We start from the raw sequence: 18,527 nt of genomic DNA, 5'->3' as shown, positions 1-18,527 counted from the left end.
TGTTTCGTAATTACTTACTCCCGTATACTGAATAAGTAAATAACATTATGCGAAATTGAAACCGAAATTATGAGTTATTTATTAATTTGTTTATTTCTCTAAATTAAATTTACGGTAACTTCTTCTAATTGCGTTTAACTTTGAAACTTATTTTGAGGGTAATACATTGTCACAAAATCACTTTTTAAATGGAATCTACGATGTTGGCGCAAAGTGAATTTCCTTCGGGCTTTCACATTCTTTTATTTTTAGCGAAAGTTCGAAGAGGTTAAGCAGAGATCAATCTTCAGTTGACCACTTTACAGTCTTTGGATAAATGGGGAAGTGTTTCCCAAGGGTGTACTAGACATCATGTTGTGTATTTTCTTGTCAAAAGGATATACGAACATGCCCATCCGATGATTCATGTCACATAATATATATAGTGATAAATATAATCTATTTTTAAGTATTTTGTCTGCTTTCTTTTTCATTTGGAAATGACTTTTCAAAAATTTCAAAAACTATTAAAAGCATTAGAAAAATAAGATATCACTTTAATAATAATCAACGTGAGCTTTAAATTATTGCTTTCGACTAAAGTTTTCATATCTAGTTACACAGTAATTAATTTTTTAAACAAAGCAGCACTAAAATTAATGTAATTAAATTTAATGAATATACCTTTTTAAACGAAAAAAAGCGTTAATTTTTAAATTAAAAAGCTCCAAGTTTCGCTACTTAAATCGATCAAAATTCAATTAATGTTTAAGCTATAATTTATTAGAAATTATACGTCATAACAGTAGAAATAATATATTTTAATTGCAAATATATAAAGTTGATGAGATACTTAAATATAATTTTATTAATGCTTGAGGTTGTAAACTATTTTAATTTTACTTTCCTACTCTAACATCTGTGTTATTGTCATAACTTGAGAGAATAAATGGTAGTAAATCTGCGGGCAATTTCAAGATTATTAATATTTAGACCTCGATTATAATAGCAAGATTATGATTATTTTGAGCATTTAATGATCGCTAATTATTATATTGCCTAATACTGATCGGTACCAAATGTTTCAAATATTGTCTTTCATGTAATATGGATTGATTAATTGAGCTAGTATATGTCCAGACAGAAAAAAATATATGTCAGGATGCTTATTTTTATGGTAAAATTAGAAAAAAAAACAAATGTTTAATAAATTAATCGTATATAAATGGGAAATTCTTTAAACGATTTTATTATTAGATTAATTTATAGTCATTATAATTAAGTAGAGAAATAGTAGCTTTAGTTAATGGTAATTTTATCGAAACGAGCAGATGGACATAAATTTTAAACTATTATTTTAAGGAATTTATGCAAAAATATATTGCTTTATCGTATGTTAAAGAAAGGCGATATTGCTAATGAGAAAAATTATATTCGAGCGCGAGAGAAACAATTACATAAGCATTAATTCGTGATAAAACCAATTTATTCATCAAAATTCATCTAAATCATAAAAATGATGTTATACCACGTAATAAATTTATTATGTAATCCGAGTAACTTCTACTCATTACATTGAATGGATGACTTGACTACATAACCATCATTTGCGAAATTAGTCAACAACCGCGAACAAACTTTTTGAAATTTCCTCTTTTTTTCTCGTAATTTAATTATGTATTTGATCAAATTATAAAAATTGCAATTTCATGTGCATAAAAATGATACATAACCACCACCTTTTTATAGCATTCATAACGAAATATTCATCAAATTTTAATGTTAATTGCCGATTTATTAATGTAATGTCTAATTATAGATGAAAATAATAATAAAACAATATTTTATTTAAAATGGAAGGTAATTTTTCATGCTAATAATTCATTTTTTTTTCATGAAAAATTTAAAAATGATTCATTTATATACACTCATCTGTATTCGTTTAATCTATGAATTTTATTTAAATATCTACATATTTCAAGTTAACATTTTGTAATTTTGTTATTAAATAATTAATTCATTGAGGATTATAAATTTAGAATTAATTAAATTATTTCTATTTTTAAGCAAGAGTAAAATCAAATTTTATTCCAATTGTTAACCATATTTGCATAAAGGAAGTCTCGTTGTTTATCTAAAAATTTATTTTACCTTATAAAACTAAAATAGAATTAATATTGAAAAGCATTGATAATTTATTTTAAAATATACTTCTGCATTAAAGTTATATTTATTATTTCCCAATTATATTGGAGGCTTTACTAATAACTTCTTTAAAAAGTTATTATTATTATTTTAATTTGAATTTTACTTAATTTTTAATCTTTATTTTATTTAAAAATGTTTAGAAGTTATAACTTATTTCATTATATAAAAAATTACTTAATACTTTGCACAGAATCTACTAATTTTTATCCTTTTGTAAGACATATTAATATAATTAAAGTAAAATTCTAATTATATTGCTGTATTAAATTCCACTGACATAAAAACGTTTATTATAAAATTATTTATAAAAAATTAATTATTAAAAACAATTAATTAAAAAATAAATGAAATTAGATGATATATTCAGAAAATGCGCTATAAAATTAAAAAAATAATTTTAAAAATATAAATTTAATGACAATTTTATTCAATAATAGGCATAACTTATTTTTTCTTCTTATCAATTTTCTTAATAAGCTTATTATTTTTAATTAATCTAATATAAAAAAAATAATTTTTAAAAATATCTTGATTATTAATTAATAATTTTGTAAAGTTTGATTTGAATTTTATTTTTATAGAAAAATAAAACAAATATATATATATATATATATATATATATATATATATATTTAAATAAAATAAATACTGTTTTATTAAAAGATAAAAATTTTAAAATTTATTATAAATTTCTTTTATTATTCTAAAATTATTATTTTGTAATATTGGAATGTTTATTTATATATGGTAAGTCATCATATATTCATGAAAGTTTGAAAATATATATGAAAAACTATTAATATTAAATTTTAAAAAATATTTAAAAAATTAATTAATAAATAATTTTAAATTTACAATAGATTTTATTAATTAATATAAACAAATATAATATAATATTAACAAATTTTAAATAAACTCTATTTCAAAAACTGAAAGGAGTTATTTTCATTTAACATTAAATATAAGCAATTATCATATATACTTTAATAATAAAAAAATTAGCTAAAATATTTTTAATTTGTGAATTTATATAATTTAAAATTTAAAATAGTAAATTTTTTAAATTAAAAAACTCCTCTTGAATATTTTTAAAATATAAAATATCAAATATATTAATATTCAATATATCATTTTTTTATTCCGTAAGCTTATCGTGTTGCATTCAATGAACTTATCATATTTATTGTTTTTTTCATTTCATCGATATATTTCATTAATATTCAATAAAGTTGTGAAGTATTTAGGAGATATTTCTTTTTTTTTTTTTGTAATCCTTGCAGAATACAATTAATTTATTGTGATGCCAATTACTTAGGAAGTAGATCGATGCTGTGTTTTTTTTCTTTCATTCATTCGCCAATAATGATCTGCAATATAAATCATAATCTAGATTTATCACATCAGTTTATTGATTTATGATAAAAACACATCATAACCTCATATATATATATATATTTGTTAACATACCGAGGATAAATTTTTATATTCTCCATGTAAACAAACAGACAAACTATCAGGATACAATTTTCAAAAAAATGAATTACATTATTTGAATAATTTTACATAAGAATATCCTAAGTTTACAATTCATACTTCTCTTTACACTAATTTACATGAAATTTTTGCCTTTGAAACTCAAAAAATTGCCGTCTACTAGAAGTCTAATATCCTATAGGCTTATTTTAGAACCTAGAAGTTGCAATATATCGTAAACTATATATAAACCAGCAACAAAGTAAACTTAATATAAAAGATCCCAAGCCTAGAAACATTTGAAAGTTTATTAAAAATAATATGGAATATTTCCCTCATATCTTACAGAAAAGAATAAGGCTTATACAGTATATTTGCATGTTACTGTTATCATTTCCGTTAAGAAATGAAAAGATTGCCTTCCGTTGCCCCGGGTTGGCAGGATATTCGTGTGACTAACACCGGGAATACTATTCCCTGCACTTCCGGAGAATAGCATTCAGATGATGTATCCTTCTATTATCATCCTTTCGTAACAAGCATAAATCTGAATAGCGGAGTCTCACGAGTCGACTGACAAATCATTCGTAAATCAGGTTAATGGGAGTTAAAATAATAACGGACACATTTGTAATATTTCAAAACATTTTTAATTAGAATTAGAATTTTAAATATTTCACGTTTCGCATGTTAAATCATTTTTATAAATATTAACAAACCTAACAATAAACAATGTGTTATTAATAATTGGATAATATAAGCACGTCGACAACTCTTACATGTTGCTTCAATAGAAATAATATAAATTTAATAATAATTTACGTGCAGCGTATATCCAAGCCTAATTTAATAAAGAGCAATTTTTAATAATCGTTAATTTTCACCGGGAACAAAGGAAATCATGCAATAACGATATAGTCTCACGCAACATTCTTTTTGTCCATTTCCCACAAAACATTTTAAACTCTATTATTTAGAAACGAATTGGAATCTTACGACGTTGCCTGGAGTAAATTTATTTTTTATTTTATTCAAGACAAATATTGTCACTTCCAGACACACATTAAAACATATACAAAATAAATCAAATATAACAGGCATAACAATCATATTGTTCTATTTAAAAATAATATTTATATTCGCATAAATAAACAATTAAATTATTTATATATTTAAGTTAAAAAATTTAATAAATTATTTATTTATTAAATGTTTTTCAAGTTTACTGATTATGTCAAAATTTTCATAAAATTTGTCTAAATATATATACAATAGTTTTTCCCCAAGAATTCATTTAAGCATGTAAATATTTCAAAATAATTTATTATTATTTCTATTCAAATAAGTTCAAAAAATGTAAATATATTTAAATTCTGCTGAATAAAAATTTTAATTTTAAACTATCTTATTTATTATTACAAATTTTTAAAGAAATAATATAACATAAATTATATACAATATCTCACATATACAATTAAAATTTGTTTTTTAAACTTTTTTTTAAAATAAATATATCAAAAATTATGTTATAAGATGTAAAATTTATGTTAAATTATGTTTTAAAAATGTGCAAGAATATTTAATCAGCTGTTTTTTATTTTTTATTTTTTAGTACATTGATCAATGTCAACGAGTTACGTTAAAATTCGAAAATATTTGATATAAAAAATTAAGTTTTTTAAATAAATAAATTTTTTAAAAAGTTAATGTTATTGACTACGTATCAAATTATTATCTCCGAGGAAATGAAACTTTAATGCGTTCGAACTTAAATGCACTCCTGAGGAACTACCTCAACTGAACACGCGAACCGATAAACTATATAAGTTACAGCTTACAGTATGCGGCTCTTTCAATAGCTCTTACAACATACCATAGTATGCGATTACAGTCCTCAACACACGCAATTGAAAATGGTTTACAAGTTTGAATTTATTGTAACAATATATCATTTACTCGTCCATGTTTAATTCCTATCCAGGCTTTCCTATACTTATTTAAGATGGTTTATTCACTCCATATAAATTAGAAATGGAATTTATCGTTAATAAATTGTTTATCATTCACATACATTATACAGAATTATATATTAATAAATAATTAAATATAAATTAAGTAAAATTCATATTTCGAATTAATAATATTCTAAAATATGAATATTTAATATTACGTTAATATTTGAAATATGTTTATCATATAATAAAGCTTTTAAATCACTTATTTGTTTTATAAAATTGAATTTGATATTTATTCCGTAAGAATATGTTAATTAGATGTAGTCGTTGCTTCTGTATTACGATAAACACGTGATTGACACTTGTTTACAAATAATCAAATAACCACGTGTGCGAGTTAGACAAGTTGTAAAACAAAAAAAACTTACATTCTGGTAGACATAATGTGAAGCAGATGGCTGCAAACAGCCTCAACGGTGCCATAACTGTCACGTGGTTGTAGTTGAGAGAGTGGCAATTCAAACAGTGCGCGATAACAGGCCTGCCTCACTATGTACGCCTTCACCTGGTGTTCTGATACACGGTCACTTTCGTGTCGACTGCCACCTGGTCTCCCAGAGTTCCTAGCGATATCCTGGTCGAGCTTCAGTTGACAAAACGAAACGGTTATTTAGGAGTGGTTGATATTACTGAACTACTAACAGGATTGGATTGTTAACAGCAAAAGAACTTCACCACCAGGGGACAGAGCGGCGCTTACTGACTGTTGCTGTGACGTAACACAAGTTTTATGTGTGATTTATGATTACTTCCGCTAATTTATATATCTGTAATATTTCCGATTATTACAAATGAACAATTTTTTTTCTTTTTCGAATAAAATGTAAAACTGTGTCTTTCGAACTGTGTCTACATTTCGTTTATAAATCTGTATAATTTAATTAAATGAAGGAAATTAATTAACTAATTATCATTCATAATCATTAGAACATTAAAATTAAATGATTTTTAAAAAGAAGTAAACCGTAATTATTAGTATAATTTATTTGTAAAGATAATATACAACCTGAAATGAAAGTCGTTTAGAAAAGAGTAAGGTATGTGTCATTCCAATAAGTACTTTTACCACGTGATATAAAGAAAACAAAAAAACACAAGCAAAAGATTATTGCAGACATTGCTTGAAGTAGGCTGGGTCAGTATATGTTCGATCTTGTTCGTCCCGAGAGCACAATTACATCGTTTTCATTACTTACGTACTCCAGACTGAGGAAATTACCTGACAGAAGACAGATCGCGTGCAAACGGGTGACCTCTCTGGTAAACATTCTTCACTAAAGCTATAAAATGCTAATGTGCAATAAACACGTGGAATGAAAATTCAGACCTTTTGGCTTCCTATGTTCTGCATCTTCTACAAATTTGACTGCGTTTTGATGCAAATGTGATTAATTTAAAATTTAAAATGAAAAGTTCTAAACATAATTTAAAACAAAGATTTATATACATTACATCCTTATTACAATTTAAATGAAATATAAAATATTTGATTTATAAATCTTATCGTTTGTGTACATTAAATTTTAAAATATATGTTTAGTTTCATTGAAAGATAATTAGAGACAAAATTTGAAATATAATATACCGAAATTCATTTTATAATTCTTTTATTTATAAATTATAAAGAAAATGTCTTCATGTTAAATGGCTGCATGTAACTCAATTTGTAGTTTCCAGATAAATACATTTTGGAATTGATAACATATGGAGCATCCATTAGATCAAGTCAGATCTTCTCTCGCTCTCTCTATATATGGATTCCATCTTTTCAGTATCAATTCGTATTACAATATATCGAAGTAACTATATAGTAAATTCCGATTTTCGATTTGTAGGAGTCATTTACCGATGGCTCAAAAGTTTTGTCGTCTAGGGATATTTGTATCAAGTGACTATTCGCTAGGGGTTGGGAAGATAGATGGTAAGGTTTTAGGAAAACTGGAATAGACTAGGTTTCCTTGGGAGTATCTGTATGTACTCCGGAAAGGGGCTGACAAATATTTACAGTTTCCGATGTTTATGTTATAAATTGAAGTTTCAATTCCCAAAATGAGTTCCCTTGATATATTTTCGCTGTAATCAGTGTTCGTTAAAGAAAGCCGGTCCATTCGATTGTAATACTCAGATATCGTTATTTGACATCAGTTTACAAGATTACTTATTCCAGTAACATTTTATTAAAATAACAAATAGGAATTTATTTTAAATATATAATTAAAATTACTTCGGATATAAAATAAATTGCTAAGAAAGACTTTTCGACGTAAGCATTCATAAATTTCTTCGCATTTATAATTATAAAACTTGAAAATTTATATGATGAGCAATTTAATTTTAAATTATATAAATTAGTGATGTAATTGGCATAAATCTTAAATTTTATCACATAAATTATATAAATTGTGTTAGATAAATAAATAATTTATTTAGAAATATAACTTTCGAAAATATAGCCTAATATATGAGCTTTTAATTAATTTTCAAAGTTAAATTACCAAAATTGATTATAATAATTACTAATTACTATTGACACATCATCAGTTTATCCATTTATCGTTCAAACTCAGAATAGGATATACAGTAATCTGGATTATATAAATGTAGACCTGCTGCACAAATTAGTAAAGCTTAATAATTATAACTATTGGCCTACAATTAATCGATAGAATATAATTTCTAACAAGAGTAAAATTATAAATAAATTATATATTTTAATCTATAATATTTGAGCATTAGTTTATAAACAAAATTATTTACATAAATTTACTGAAAATAACTTTAAAAAATTATAAATTAAGATAAATAAATCGATATAAATCAATGAATTTCTCCATTAAAATAAATTATTTATAAAATATATGCAACATTTATTTTGAGAGTGGTCCATTATGATATTATATATTATAATATAGCGTGTCATAACTAGAATTATCCAACCATCTTTGAATATCGTATCTCATTCTCTCTACCTTCACATCTATTAACAGCTACTATATACAGCTGCCAAATTATATTCAGAGGTTATTATAACGCGCAGAATAATAGTTGAATATAGAAACAGGAATTCTAGAAGGTTATGGCCTGCAGTAAATGCTGATTACATGCTATACATCCTAAATGTGTTATTCTGGATACATTTAATTGTTTCTAACATTCTAAATTACTCTTTATAATTTCTAAAATCATTATATAATACTTAAATTTTTATTATTTTTAAATGATAAATTAACTTACAAAACATATTATTTAATTCAAATAAGTAAAATATTATATATAATTAATTATGTTTATAATTATTCTACGTTAAGTGTGAGTAACAAACAAAAGATAATTTATTAAAAATAAAAACTGTTGAAGTGTCGCCATCTAGCGGTAAATAACCAATTCGAAAGTTATGATAACATGCTTTGTCACCCCCCAAAAAATATAACATAGTTACAACTTGTTTATAGTCAAACAGAAAAGCTTGCTAAGCTCGATCTCAAATGACGTATAAATGCTCAAGTTCTGTCATAAACTACACAGAATATAACTATTTTACCCTTTTTATACAATAAATTATGTATAATAAAGATTCTACGTGTTAAAATATAGCAAAATTTATAAAGAAAACCGAAACGTTTAATGAATATTGAATTTAGAGTCTCATTATGTGTCTGAATCATTATTTTATCTCAAATGATTGTAATGAAGTTTAACTAGAAAAGATACTATGTAATCACACGATGAGTCATACGAATATTAAAAAAGAAAAAAAACGATTTAATCAAATTAACTTTTCTTTCAGACGATGTTATTTATTCTCTTCGTAAAATATATAATTTAAGCAACTACTTTTTCACGTTCGAGATAACCATTATTTCAAAGTGGAATAGAGAAAAATGATCAGAAAATGTACCCGGATAAATCAGAAATAACTCAAATAAAACAAAAATAATTGAGTAGAAGAGAAATCTTCTTAAATCATTAAATTTGATACATTTTTATTTTTCGATGATAAATTATAGTTATATTCGTAATTTGTGAAGAAGCTTATAAACATCAACAATATTTGTCAGACAACGAACCAATGCATTTTCATATCAAATTACTAAGTATACAGCATTAATACCACGTCGATCCTGGTCAAGTAACATCTGAATAATGCATAGAAAATCCTGTCGTGGGAGAAGCTTGAAAGCTCTTGTTTGCAAATATCCGATTTCTCTAACGATAATTTTAATAGCACTTTATCTTCGAGCAAGCGGAATATATTAAAATACGCTTTACTTAATAATTATAAAATAATATATTGATATATATATTTTTACGTATAAAAGAAATAAAATATTTATTATTGATTAAAATATATAAATATTTTTATATTAAAATTAATTATTTAAATTATTAAATTAAAAAATATAAAATTTATTATTATTATTATTATTATTTTTTGAAAAGGGAAATTTATAATAAAATTTCCTAATTCGTTTAAACTCATCATTTTTAATAAGCTTTATTTATTGATTTATATGTTAAGTCGAAGAAAAATTCTCTGGGTGAAGATCATTTTACCGAAATGTGATACGAACAACCTATTTCTAATCATAAGATATTTAGATTCTAATTTGTTACAGATAGGAGTTGTTTATTTTATTAAAGTATAACTTAATAAATAATAAATTTTAGACTTCCAGTTTGTAAAGTAAAATTTAAAAATTTATAAATATATAAAATTATATGTACAGATACATATAACATATATATATATATATATATATAAATTCAATTTGAGAAAATATCTTAGTTGTTTTTAACATTTTTTTTATTATTTAAAAAAATTTTGGTGGGTTTTTTTTATGTGATACTAAAAATAGATCATGAATATTATAGGATATGCCCTAAAGAAAACAAATTCTTATGGGTGTACTCTCAGTTCTTTCATTTCAAAACTATGTTGGTCATGTGTTCATTTTTTACCTGTCATATGTTGTCACGGAAAACGTGAAATTTCTTTCTTTTCTCTCTTGTGGCGTGATCTCACGATACTTCATAGACTTATATCTTTATATTGAGAGCGTCAAGATGTACTTACAAACGTATACATCATTGATACACAATCCTATACCAAAAAACAAAAATGATAACGTTTGGCTTAATTAGTATCCTTGGACTCTTTATATTAAACTTACGACATAATATATATATATATATATATATAATAATGAATTGTTGTTCTATTAATACGAAACTTCTCAGAAGGACTTTCTCTGATGATTTGATTCAATTTAAAATAATTATTTTTACTATTTCTAACTATTTGCAGAATCGACTTGATCTGTAATGCAATTTAAATGGTTAGTGTAGTAACGAGACCAATTTCTATAATTAGTTTTAGGTAAAGTTAAATCGTTGACAAACACTGCTTCTGATGGTTGCTTTACTGTAAGCAGTTCATCTTTTCTCTAACGTCGTTAGTTTACAGAATAAACGTTGACTTTAAGTTTCTATCAATGTTATCCCAGTTAATTGATAATAAACTAAATTAAATATTAAAAAACAAAAATGAGAAATTATGGCTTAATTTAACATTTAATCTGTGTTGTAATTAATTAAATGAAATGCATAAGCTTATGTAGAATACTTGAAGGGAAACTTAATTTTTCTGTTGGTTATATTATCTGTATTTTTCAGGATTATTAGGAATTAAATTTACTTATTATTTTATATATTTATTAGAATGTTGTGGAGGCGAAAATTAAAATTCAATTAACGAAATTAACTTTAATAAAAATAAAAAAACTCAGTGACTGTAATAAATTTTTTTAATACAAACTCTTCCATTTTCTCTGTATGTGATATAATAAATCAAAAATTAATCAATTTGACATTGATTAAATATGAAAAAACTATAGTTTCTTCCTTTTACAGATAGATTATGGTTATTATAAAATAATTTTATTTGTAAATCTCATTTAGAATCTACTATAGAATAATTTCAAAAAATTTTATGGAATATTAAATAAATTTTATATATAAAAAAATCAATTTTTTCTTATTATTTGTAAAAAGAAATTTAAGAATTTCTTATGTTTTGCAATTTAAGTTCCCTAAATTATTTTAAAGTGCATTAAAAATTTAAAGAAAAGTATTTAACGACGCGATCAAATTCCAGCGAAAATCTTTAACATTTTTGTTTCTATTTTGAACTTAGTTTAAAACTATAAAATGTTTATTTATTTTAATATATAATTTTTTCTTCTGTTTAATTTTTTATTTTTCATTAAATTTACAAAAACGAAAATATTTTTTTATGGAGTGATGAAAATTGTTTGATTTCCAAAGTTTCTTAATTGAATTTATTCCTTAAATATATTGTTTATCTTGATACTAATGTCAATAAAAACAGCAAAATTGCATTTAGCAGTATTCAATCTAAAAGCAAAGAATTAATCTCACTTATCAGGTAAAACTGATTAATTTCCTTCCCAAAAGACTCCATGCTCCACTTCAGCATCGACATTTAATTAGCGGCATTGATATTTTGTTTTTTCCTCTTTATCTTAGACAGAAACACTCATCTGTGATGTCAATGTGTATCATCACTTTGTTAGTTAATCAGCCATAAATACAGTTATACATCTACGCGACCGTATACTTTTTTGTTACAAGTAAACGTTCGAGAAGAATCGGAAATTTTAGAGTAAACCTTACTTAATGAATACTGTTTAGTTTTTTTGAATTTTTTTTTTTTTATCAAAGTAACTCAAATTCACACATCAAACCTTTCAATTCTCAATGGAAAATACTCGTATTAACCTACACTTTCGTAGAGAAAATGATAGTTTAAAAACGAATATAACCGAAAATAAAGCGCACAAATTTGTTTAATACTCGAGATAAGGATCCGTTACTTTCATTAAGGTGAAGGGACGTTAATGATGCCAAACGATAAAGAATCGCTCTGTCCTCGCCTATTATGTGATCAATTGGTATTCATAATGGAAATCACGTGGCCCCCAGTGATAGTTATATAGCGACATCTAGCCCAAGCGCCCAGCACCAGTAAGACAGGTGTCGCTGCAGATTTTTCTCACGTGACTGGGACATTCCCACAACCCCCCTCCGGCGAGCACTGTCAGTCAGCGAAGCGAGCGCCGCCCCAGTACTGCCAGCGAGCGGTGCTGGCGCTACATCAGACATCTGGTAGTAGGCTCCAAGGCGGACGTTGTAAGGAGTATCTTACTGATAGTCGGTTTCCTCGGCATGGCTTCTATCTTAGGTGGTTTACAACTCTCCCTACTCGTCGTCTTTTTATGGTTGACACCCAATATAACATGTAAGTACCCAGCTTATTTTATTAAACATCATCCCTGCCGCGTTTACACATGTGACGATGCGTCCCGTCTGACCACGTGAGTAACATCCACCCCATCACAATATATTCTGTTTAAAATCCTACAGCATTTTAACCTCACGAGTTTGTTATTTTAGCCGATGGCTCCTTGCCCAATTTTTACTATAAATAGCGTGGCATACATAAGTACTTTCCAACATGTGTTACTTACTTCCTGTATTTAGTTATTTCCATGAATACGGGGGATAATTATAAAAATGGATGCTTTATTATCATATTTATTATCACCTCGGTTCGTTTTGAAGTTAGAATAAAATTCATTTACATGGAAAAGAATCAGTTTGTGATGAAAAGAAAATTATTGTGGGATTAGACTATCTTTGTGTCGTCGACTATCATTATTCTTACTGCATATTCTTTCAATGTGAAACTGGAGTCAGTCCATTGAAATAATAACATCATTATCTTGTACGAATTATCTGCTTGGCCAGAGTTCGTCGGATAGAATAGTCTCCTTACACAATGCCGAAAATGTCTGAGAATGCATACCTGAATGGAATTTTTTTGTTTTCATCTTTCTTTCTCGGCTCTTATTTTTATTCTTTTACTTTCGTATTTTTCTAAAAAGACACACACATATTGTTTATTATTTATCAAAAAAGTTTTCTTAACCTTCTCTTTTAATAAAGTGTGAAAGTTTTCATAAATCATGGATAACATTTACTGCTCTATTTAAAGCGGCAGGATATATATATATATTTATATATAGAGGGGATATATGTGTGTGTATTTTTTTTAAAGGAAATAAAAAAATATATATATACATCTGCCGGAACTGAAATCCTTCTTTCGACAAAAGAAGCCACGAACCTCGATTCGTAGCACAGCTGTTCAAAAGGGATGCTTCCCTTATCGTGCAGTGCAGAGCGGGAGAATCCGCTATCGTCTCGGTAAATCCTCTTCACTTCATGAAGCAAACATTTACGTGCACATCAATCGTGCATAGGAGCTACACATCGGAGACTACCGACACACTTATCAACAATTATGCTATCAGCGATATAAGAAGAACCCTCCGATTTAATTTTCAAATGGAGAGGGGATCGTTGCAGAATCTATTATAATACTTATAAATCAATTTAAATGCATCTTTAATAGCTTATAAAACATATTTAAATTGATCAGTAAGGGATATTATATCAGTTATTACGATAAGGGAAATTTTTTTTTTCCATCGCATATCATTAAGAATGTTTCAAAATTGTATTAATTAGAATACTTTTAATGATTATAGAATGTAAGTAAGTGTTCAAATTTTAAAAAACACATTCAAAATTTTTTAAAGCTTTTGAGATTTTTATCATTAATATACAATGGTGTTAGTATAATTAAAATCTCAGTCAGTGAAGTGGTATTCTGTTTTTCTGTACATCTTAATTGATCCCGAACTTTGGTTGCCCTTGATAAACACTTCACACTTCGTCGTCATATAATTAATTAGTGTTTCGTAGACAAAGTCGGTGTAGGCTTTCAAGCTAAAACAACGATAGTTAGTCAGTTTATCACGAAGGGGCACGATTATTTAAACATTTCAATAAATCTGATGTAAGTGGGTTCAACAGGAGGATTCATCGCAATCATGCTTAATTCCTAATCGGTAGCATGAGATGTATTGAATGATTGCATTGTGTTGCATTGGTGTGTTTGCTTGCTTTCCATTGATCCATGTTAGTCTCCTGTTTCCTTACTCCCAAGTGGAGATCGAATCTCTTGCGATTTCAGAAATCCAGATTCTCCAATTAGAGACGGTTGAGTGGTAAGGAAAATGATTATTAGAAAAGGTGGTCTTATGGAATTCTAACATTCTTAATCAATTTTTGTAATTTATTATTCTGATACGTCCAATTCCGTTTAATTGGATTGAGATAATCGGATGACACTTTCATACCTGATTTCCTAATCCGTATTATTTAATTATTATAAAAAAAAAATATTTTTAATAACAAATTATTCATAAATCCCTCATTTATTCATATTAAATTTAAATATTAATAATTAAATATTTTTAGAATTACGCCCGTACGAATTATTTAAAAATTATAAATACTTTTTCATGCAGTTTTAACGGAATTATAAAACCGTTTTATGAAGTTCTCTATTGTGATGTCGATTTCTAATTATATTTAAAAGTGTGAAGAATGTGCGGTTAATCGCGTTATTCGAGTAATTGTTACTTTTTTTTCTTTTCCATAAAGACAAATTTAATATAATTTTGATGGGGATGACGCTTCTTTGAATAAAATCATTTTTTATGGAATTCTAATTACAGATGGTTTCATAATGAGATTAAAGATTCCACCAGATTACAGAGTTGAAATGTAATGACACAATCTTTAGTTCTGAATGACTGAATTTGAAATTTTATCTTTATTTGTAAATTATATATTTCCGTCTTAAGATCAAAATGCTTATTAATTATATTTCTTGCTATTAATTTAAATTCGAATAAATCTGAATATAACAAATGTGGAAAAGTGATTTTTCCTTTAAAGTTGATACCAAGGGTATACTTTGTCGTCGTAATTTCTATTAATTTGAAATAAAACACTTTTACATGAATAATAAATAAAGAATAATATATGTGGTTAAAAATGCTTCTATAATAATATCAAACACTCAATTGATTAAATTTTTACACGAACTAAACTAATGGAATGAAGAATGATGAGAAACAGCTTGATTTTAATATTGGCATCTAGTAACACTTGGCGAAAATCAGAAAGAATCGCGATTATGCAAATGAGCTATACATAATACTGTCTAAAAAGTCTTTCATTTTTGCGGCTTCTCTATCTTATTAAAACCTGGTAAGGATATTCAATAGGTTAGGAAGGAAGTGGACGGGACTCAAAGAGTCGATGGGAACTTACATCTTTTCCCTCCTGCATGCGACCAAACGGGACATGTCTGCACAAGGAACAGCTGGTAGTTGCACCCACCTGTTTCCGTAGTAACGTAGTCTATCGTTATTTTGAGTGTCTCTCAGCCTGTGGCCAAAGCATTCACTGCTTTAGCATTATATTTTGTTTAAAAATTTTATACTTTATTTTCACAAAAAAAAAATTTTTTTTTGCTTTCATATTATTTATTCAGAACTTATTTGGCGATTCGGTTTTTAAATTTAAATAAGTCATTTTAGAATATGTAAATATAAATATAAATATATATATATATATAATTTTTATAAATTATATATTATTTTATGAATTTTATTAACTATATTATAATCTATTGTCCTTACATAATTGCATATCATGAATTAGTATTTACATTATTAAATGAAAGTTATAGAAATTTTTATAGTTTAGTTTCTAAAATTTTATAGTGTTAAATTTAATTCATAAGTATTTTTAATTAGTTAAGAAAAAAGTTGTTATAAAAATCTCTATAATTTTTTTATTTAATAATGTAAATATTAATTAATGATAAACAATTATATAAAGACAATATTTATAATCTTTTAGAAAAAGTGTGGTAAATAATTAATTATTTAAAGTAAAGAATCTTAAACAGAACAGGTAATTTTTTAATGTATATTTATACATTAAAAAAATACTTTAATTTTTAATTAAATTTTAGTTTTATTTTTTGGCAGTTGTTATTTTTCTTGTTGTTGTTGTTGTTATACAAGGAAAGTGTGACAGGAATATATTGTAGGAAAAAAAAAAAAAAAGTGTTATAGGGGATACGGTGTATACAACATTGTTGACTTTCTATTTCCAAATTTGTCTTGGTAATAGCATTATTGTGTCGTCTCAGTTGCAAGTAAAATATACAATTTTTGATATTCAGTAAACGTATTTTAGATGTAAGTCAGCTATAAATGGAATATGTTTGGGCTTATCTGAAAACTGTTTGGCTTTTTGGTTGTATGTCAATGTGTTATGCTTTGAAATAAATCGAGACAAAAAATTCAATTTTGAATGTGCAACCTTATGCACACCAGTAGAAAATTTCATCACATATAAAACTTTTTCTAGTTTAAATATCTGCTTTTACAAAACAGAAATAGAATCTTTCTTATGTTTGCTTTTTTTTTTTTTACTTTCTTTTTTTCGAATATATATTTTTGTTTTTTTTTTGTTATAAATTATCTTATTTTAATATAATTTTACAATTTTTGAAAACCGCATCTACAATATATTTTTTCCACTTTCTCTTCATCTTGTATGAATTCTTTTCTTTGACTAACTTCGACGAAAATTTTTTAATGTGGTTCTTTTTTTTTCCTTCTTCTTTTTCTTAATCTATATAATTACTGTCGAATTTAATTTTGAAAATAATAACGTTTATATAGAATTAATTATTCTATTCTATTTAATTATTTTCTAAAAATAATTTTAATATTAAATCGTTGATTAAATTAAAACAATAATAAATTATACAATACAATTTAAAGTAAATATTAATATTGTTTTTAATTTCGTTGATTTAGAATCTTTTAATTAAATTAAATAATTGTAATGGTTTCTCATATAATATGTTTTAGTCTTTTTAACTTCATCGATTTTTGCTCCGTTGTTCAATTTAAAATGTCGAAGTTTAGGCAAAAACTGCTTCATAAAATATAAAAAAATCGATAGTTTTTACTAGATTATGTTTATTTTTTTCAAAAAAGAACTGTGTGATATTTTAAAAATATTTATACTAATTATTTAATTACAAAAAATTTTACTAATCTTTCTAATTAAAAATTAAAATGAACTTGTTTTCATTCGTATATACGCTAAAACTTCTTTGTCAAACATTAACTCTTAACTTAACTGATAGATTCTCAATACAGGTTTTCTATCTTCTAAAATTCTTTCCCTTGATACCAAGAATAGACTTCGAATGTGTTCAGGTGAATTCCTTAGAGATTTTTCTCAGATCTTTTAAAGTTTAGCAAACAAGTTTAGGATTTAAAGAGACCAATTACATTAAATTCTGGAACTTTATTTGAAATTTCGTACAAATGAAACTAGCATGTTAATTTTAATGTAATGACATATATAAATTCTATTAAAATTTATGGAAATCTGACGGGTGAACATATCTATCAGGAATGACCGTATTGCTAATGGAAGTGTAGAAAATTAGTTAAGAGATAGAGGTAATATTTAGATCTTATTCCCGTTGAAACAAAGGAACCATTAGTTATATGATGAAGAGAACATAATAGTCACATGATTCAAATAACCTAACTCTACCGTAATGAATACTAATTCAATAATTCTATACGTGATGACATTAATACATCACACGGGTCTAATGCTCATTGGTTTTGGAAGTTTTACGAGTAGAGTATTTCACATACGTAATCGAATTTCTATGATGGCTGGAATTTGACGCCAAGTAGTCATATTGATTGCACTTTGAATTTAGAGTGATGAAGACACGATCTGTAAGTTATGTCATCACACTCTTGAGAAAACATTAATGCTTTAAAATATGCTATTTAAATATAACTTAAACAA

At 25.6% G+C, this 18,527-nt stretch overlaps 2 protein-coding genes across 2 annotated transcripts in view; one reads left to right on the top strand and one right to left on the bottom strand.

Annotated features, from left to right (window-relative positions):
- Positions 1-6,318, bottom strand: part of LOC136981436 (uncharacterized) — a 132,515-nt gene extending 126,197 nt beyond the window's left edge. The window contains exon 1 of the mRNA XM_067277758.1: positions 6,044-6,318. Coding sequence (XP_067133859.1) covers positions 6,044-6,098 — 55 coding nt within the window. The 5' untranslated portion in view covers positions 6,099-6,318. The remainder of the gene's footprint in view (positions 1-6,043) is intronic.
- A 6,473-nt stretch (positions 6,319-12,791) lies between these two features.
- The window catches only part of LOC136981391 (synaptogenesis protein syg-2-like), a 137,490-nt gene continuing 131,754 nt past the window's right edge, over positions 12,792-18,527 (top strand). The window contains 1 exon segment of the mRNA XM_067277705.1: positions 12,792-12,993. Within this exon segment, the coding sequence (XP_067133806.1) occupies positions 12,921-12,993 (73 nt within the window). The 5' untranslated portion in view covers positions 12,792-12,920.

The sequence above is a fragment of the Centruroides vittatus genome, unplaced genomic scaffold (assembly GCF_030686945.1).
Source record: "Centruroides vittatus isolate TY-2023 unplaced genomic scaffold, ASM3068694v2 contig_754, whole genome shotgun sequence".
Classification (NCBI taxonomy): domain Eukaryota; kingdom Metazoa; phylum Arthropoda; class Arachnida; order Scorpiones; family Buthidae; genus Centruroides; species Centruroides vittatus.
Note: the sequence above shows the minus strand (reverse complement) of the source record. Positions and strands in the feature narration are given on the sequence as shown.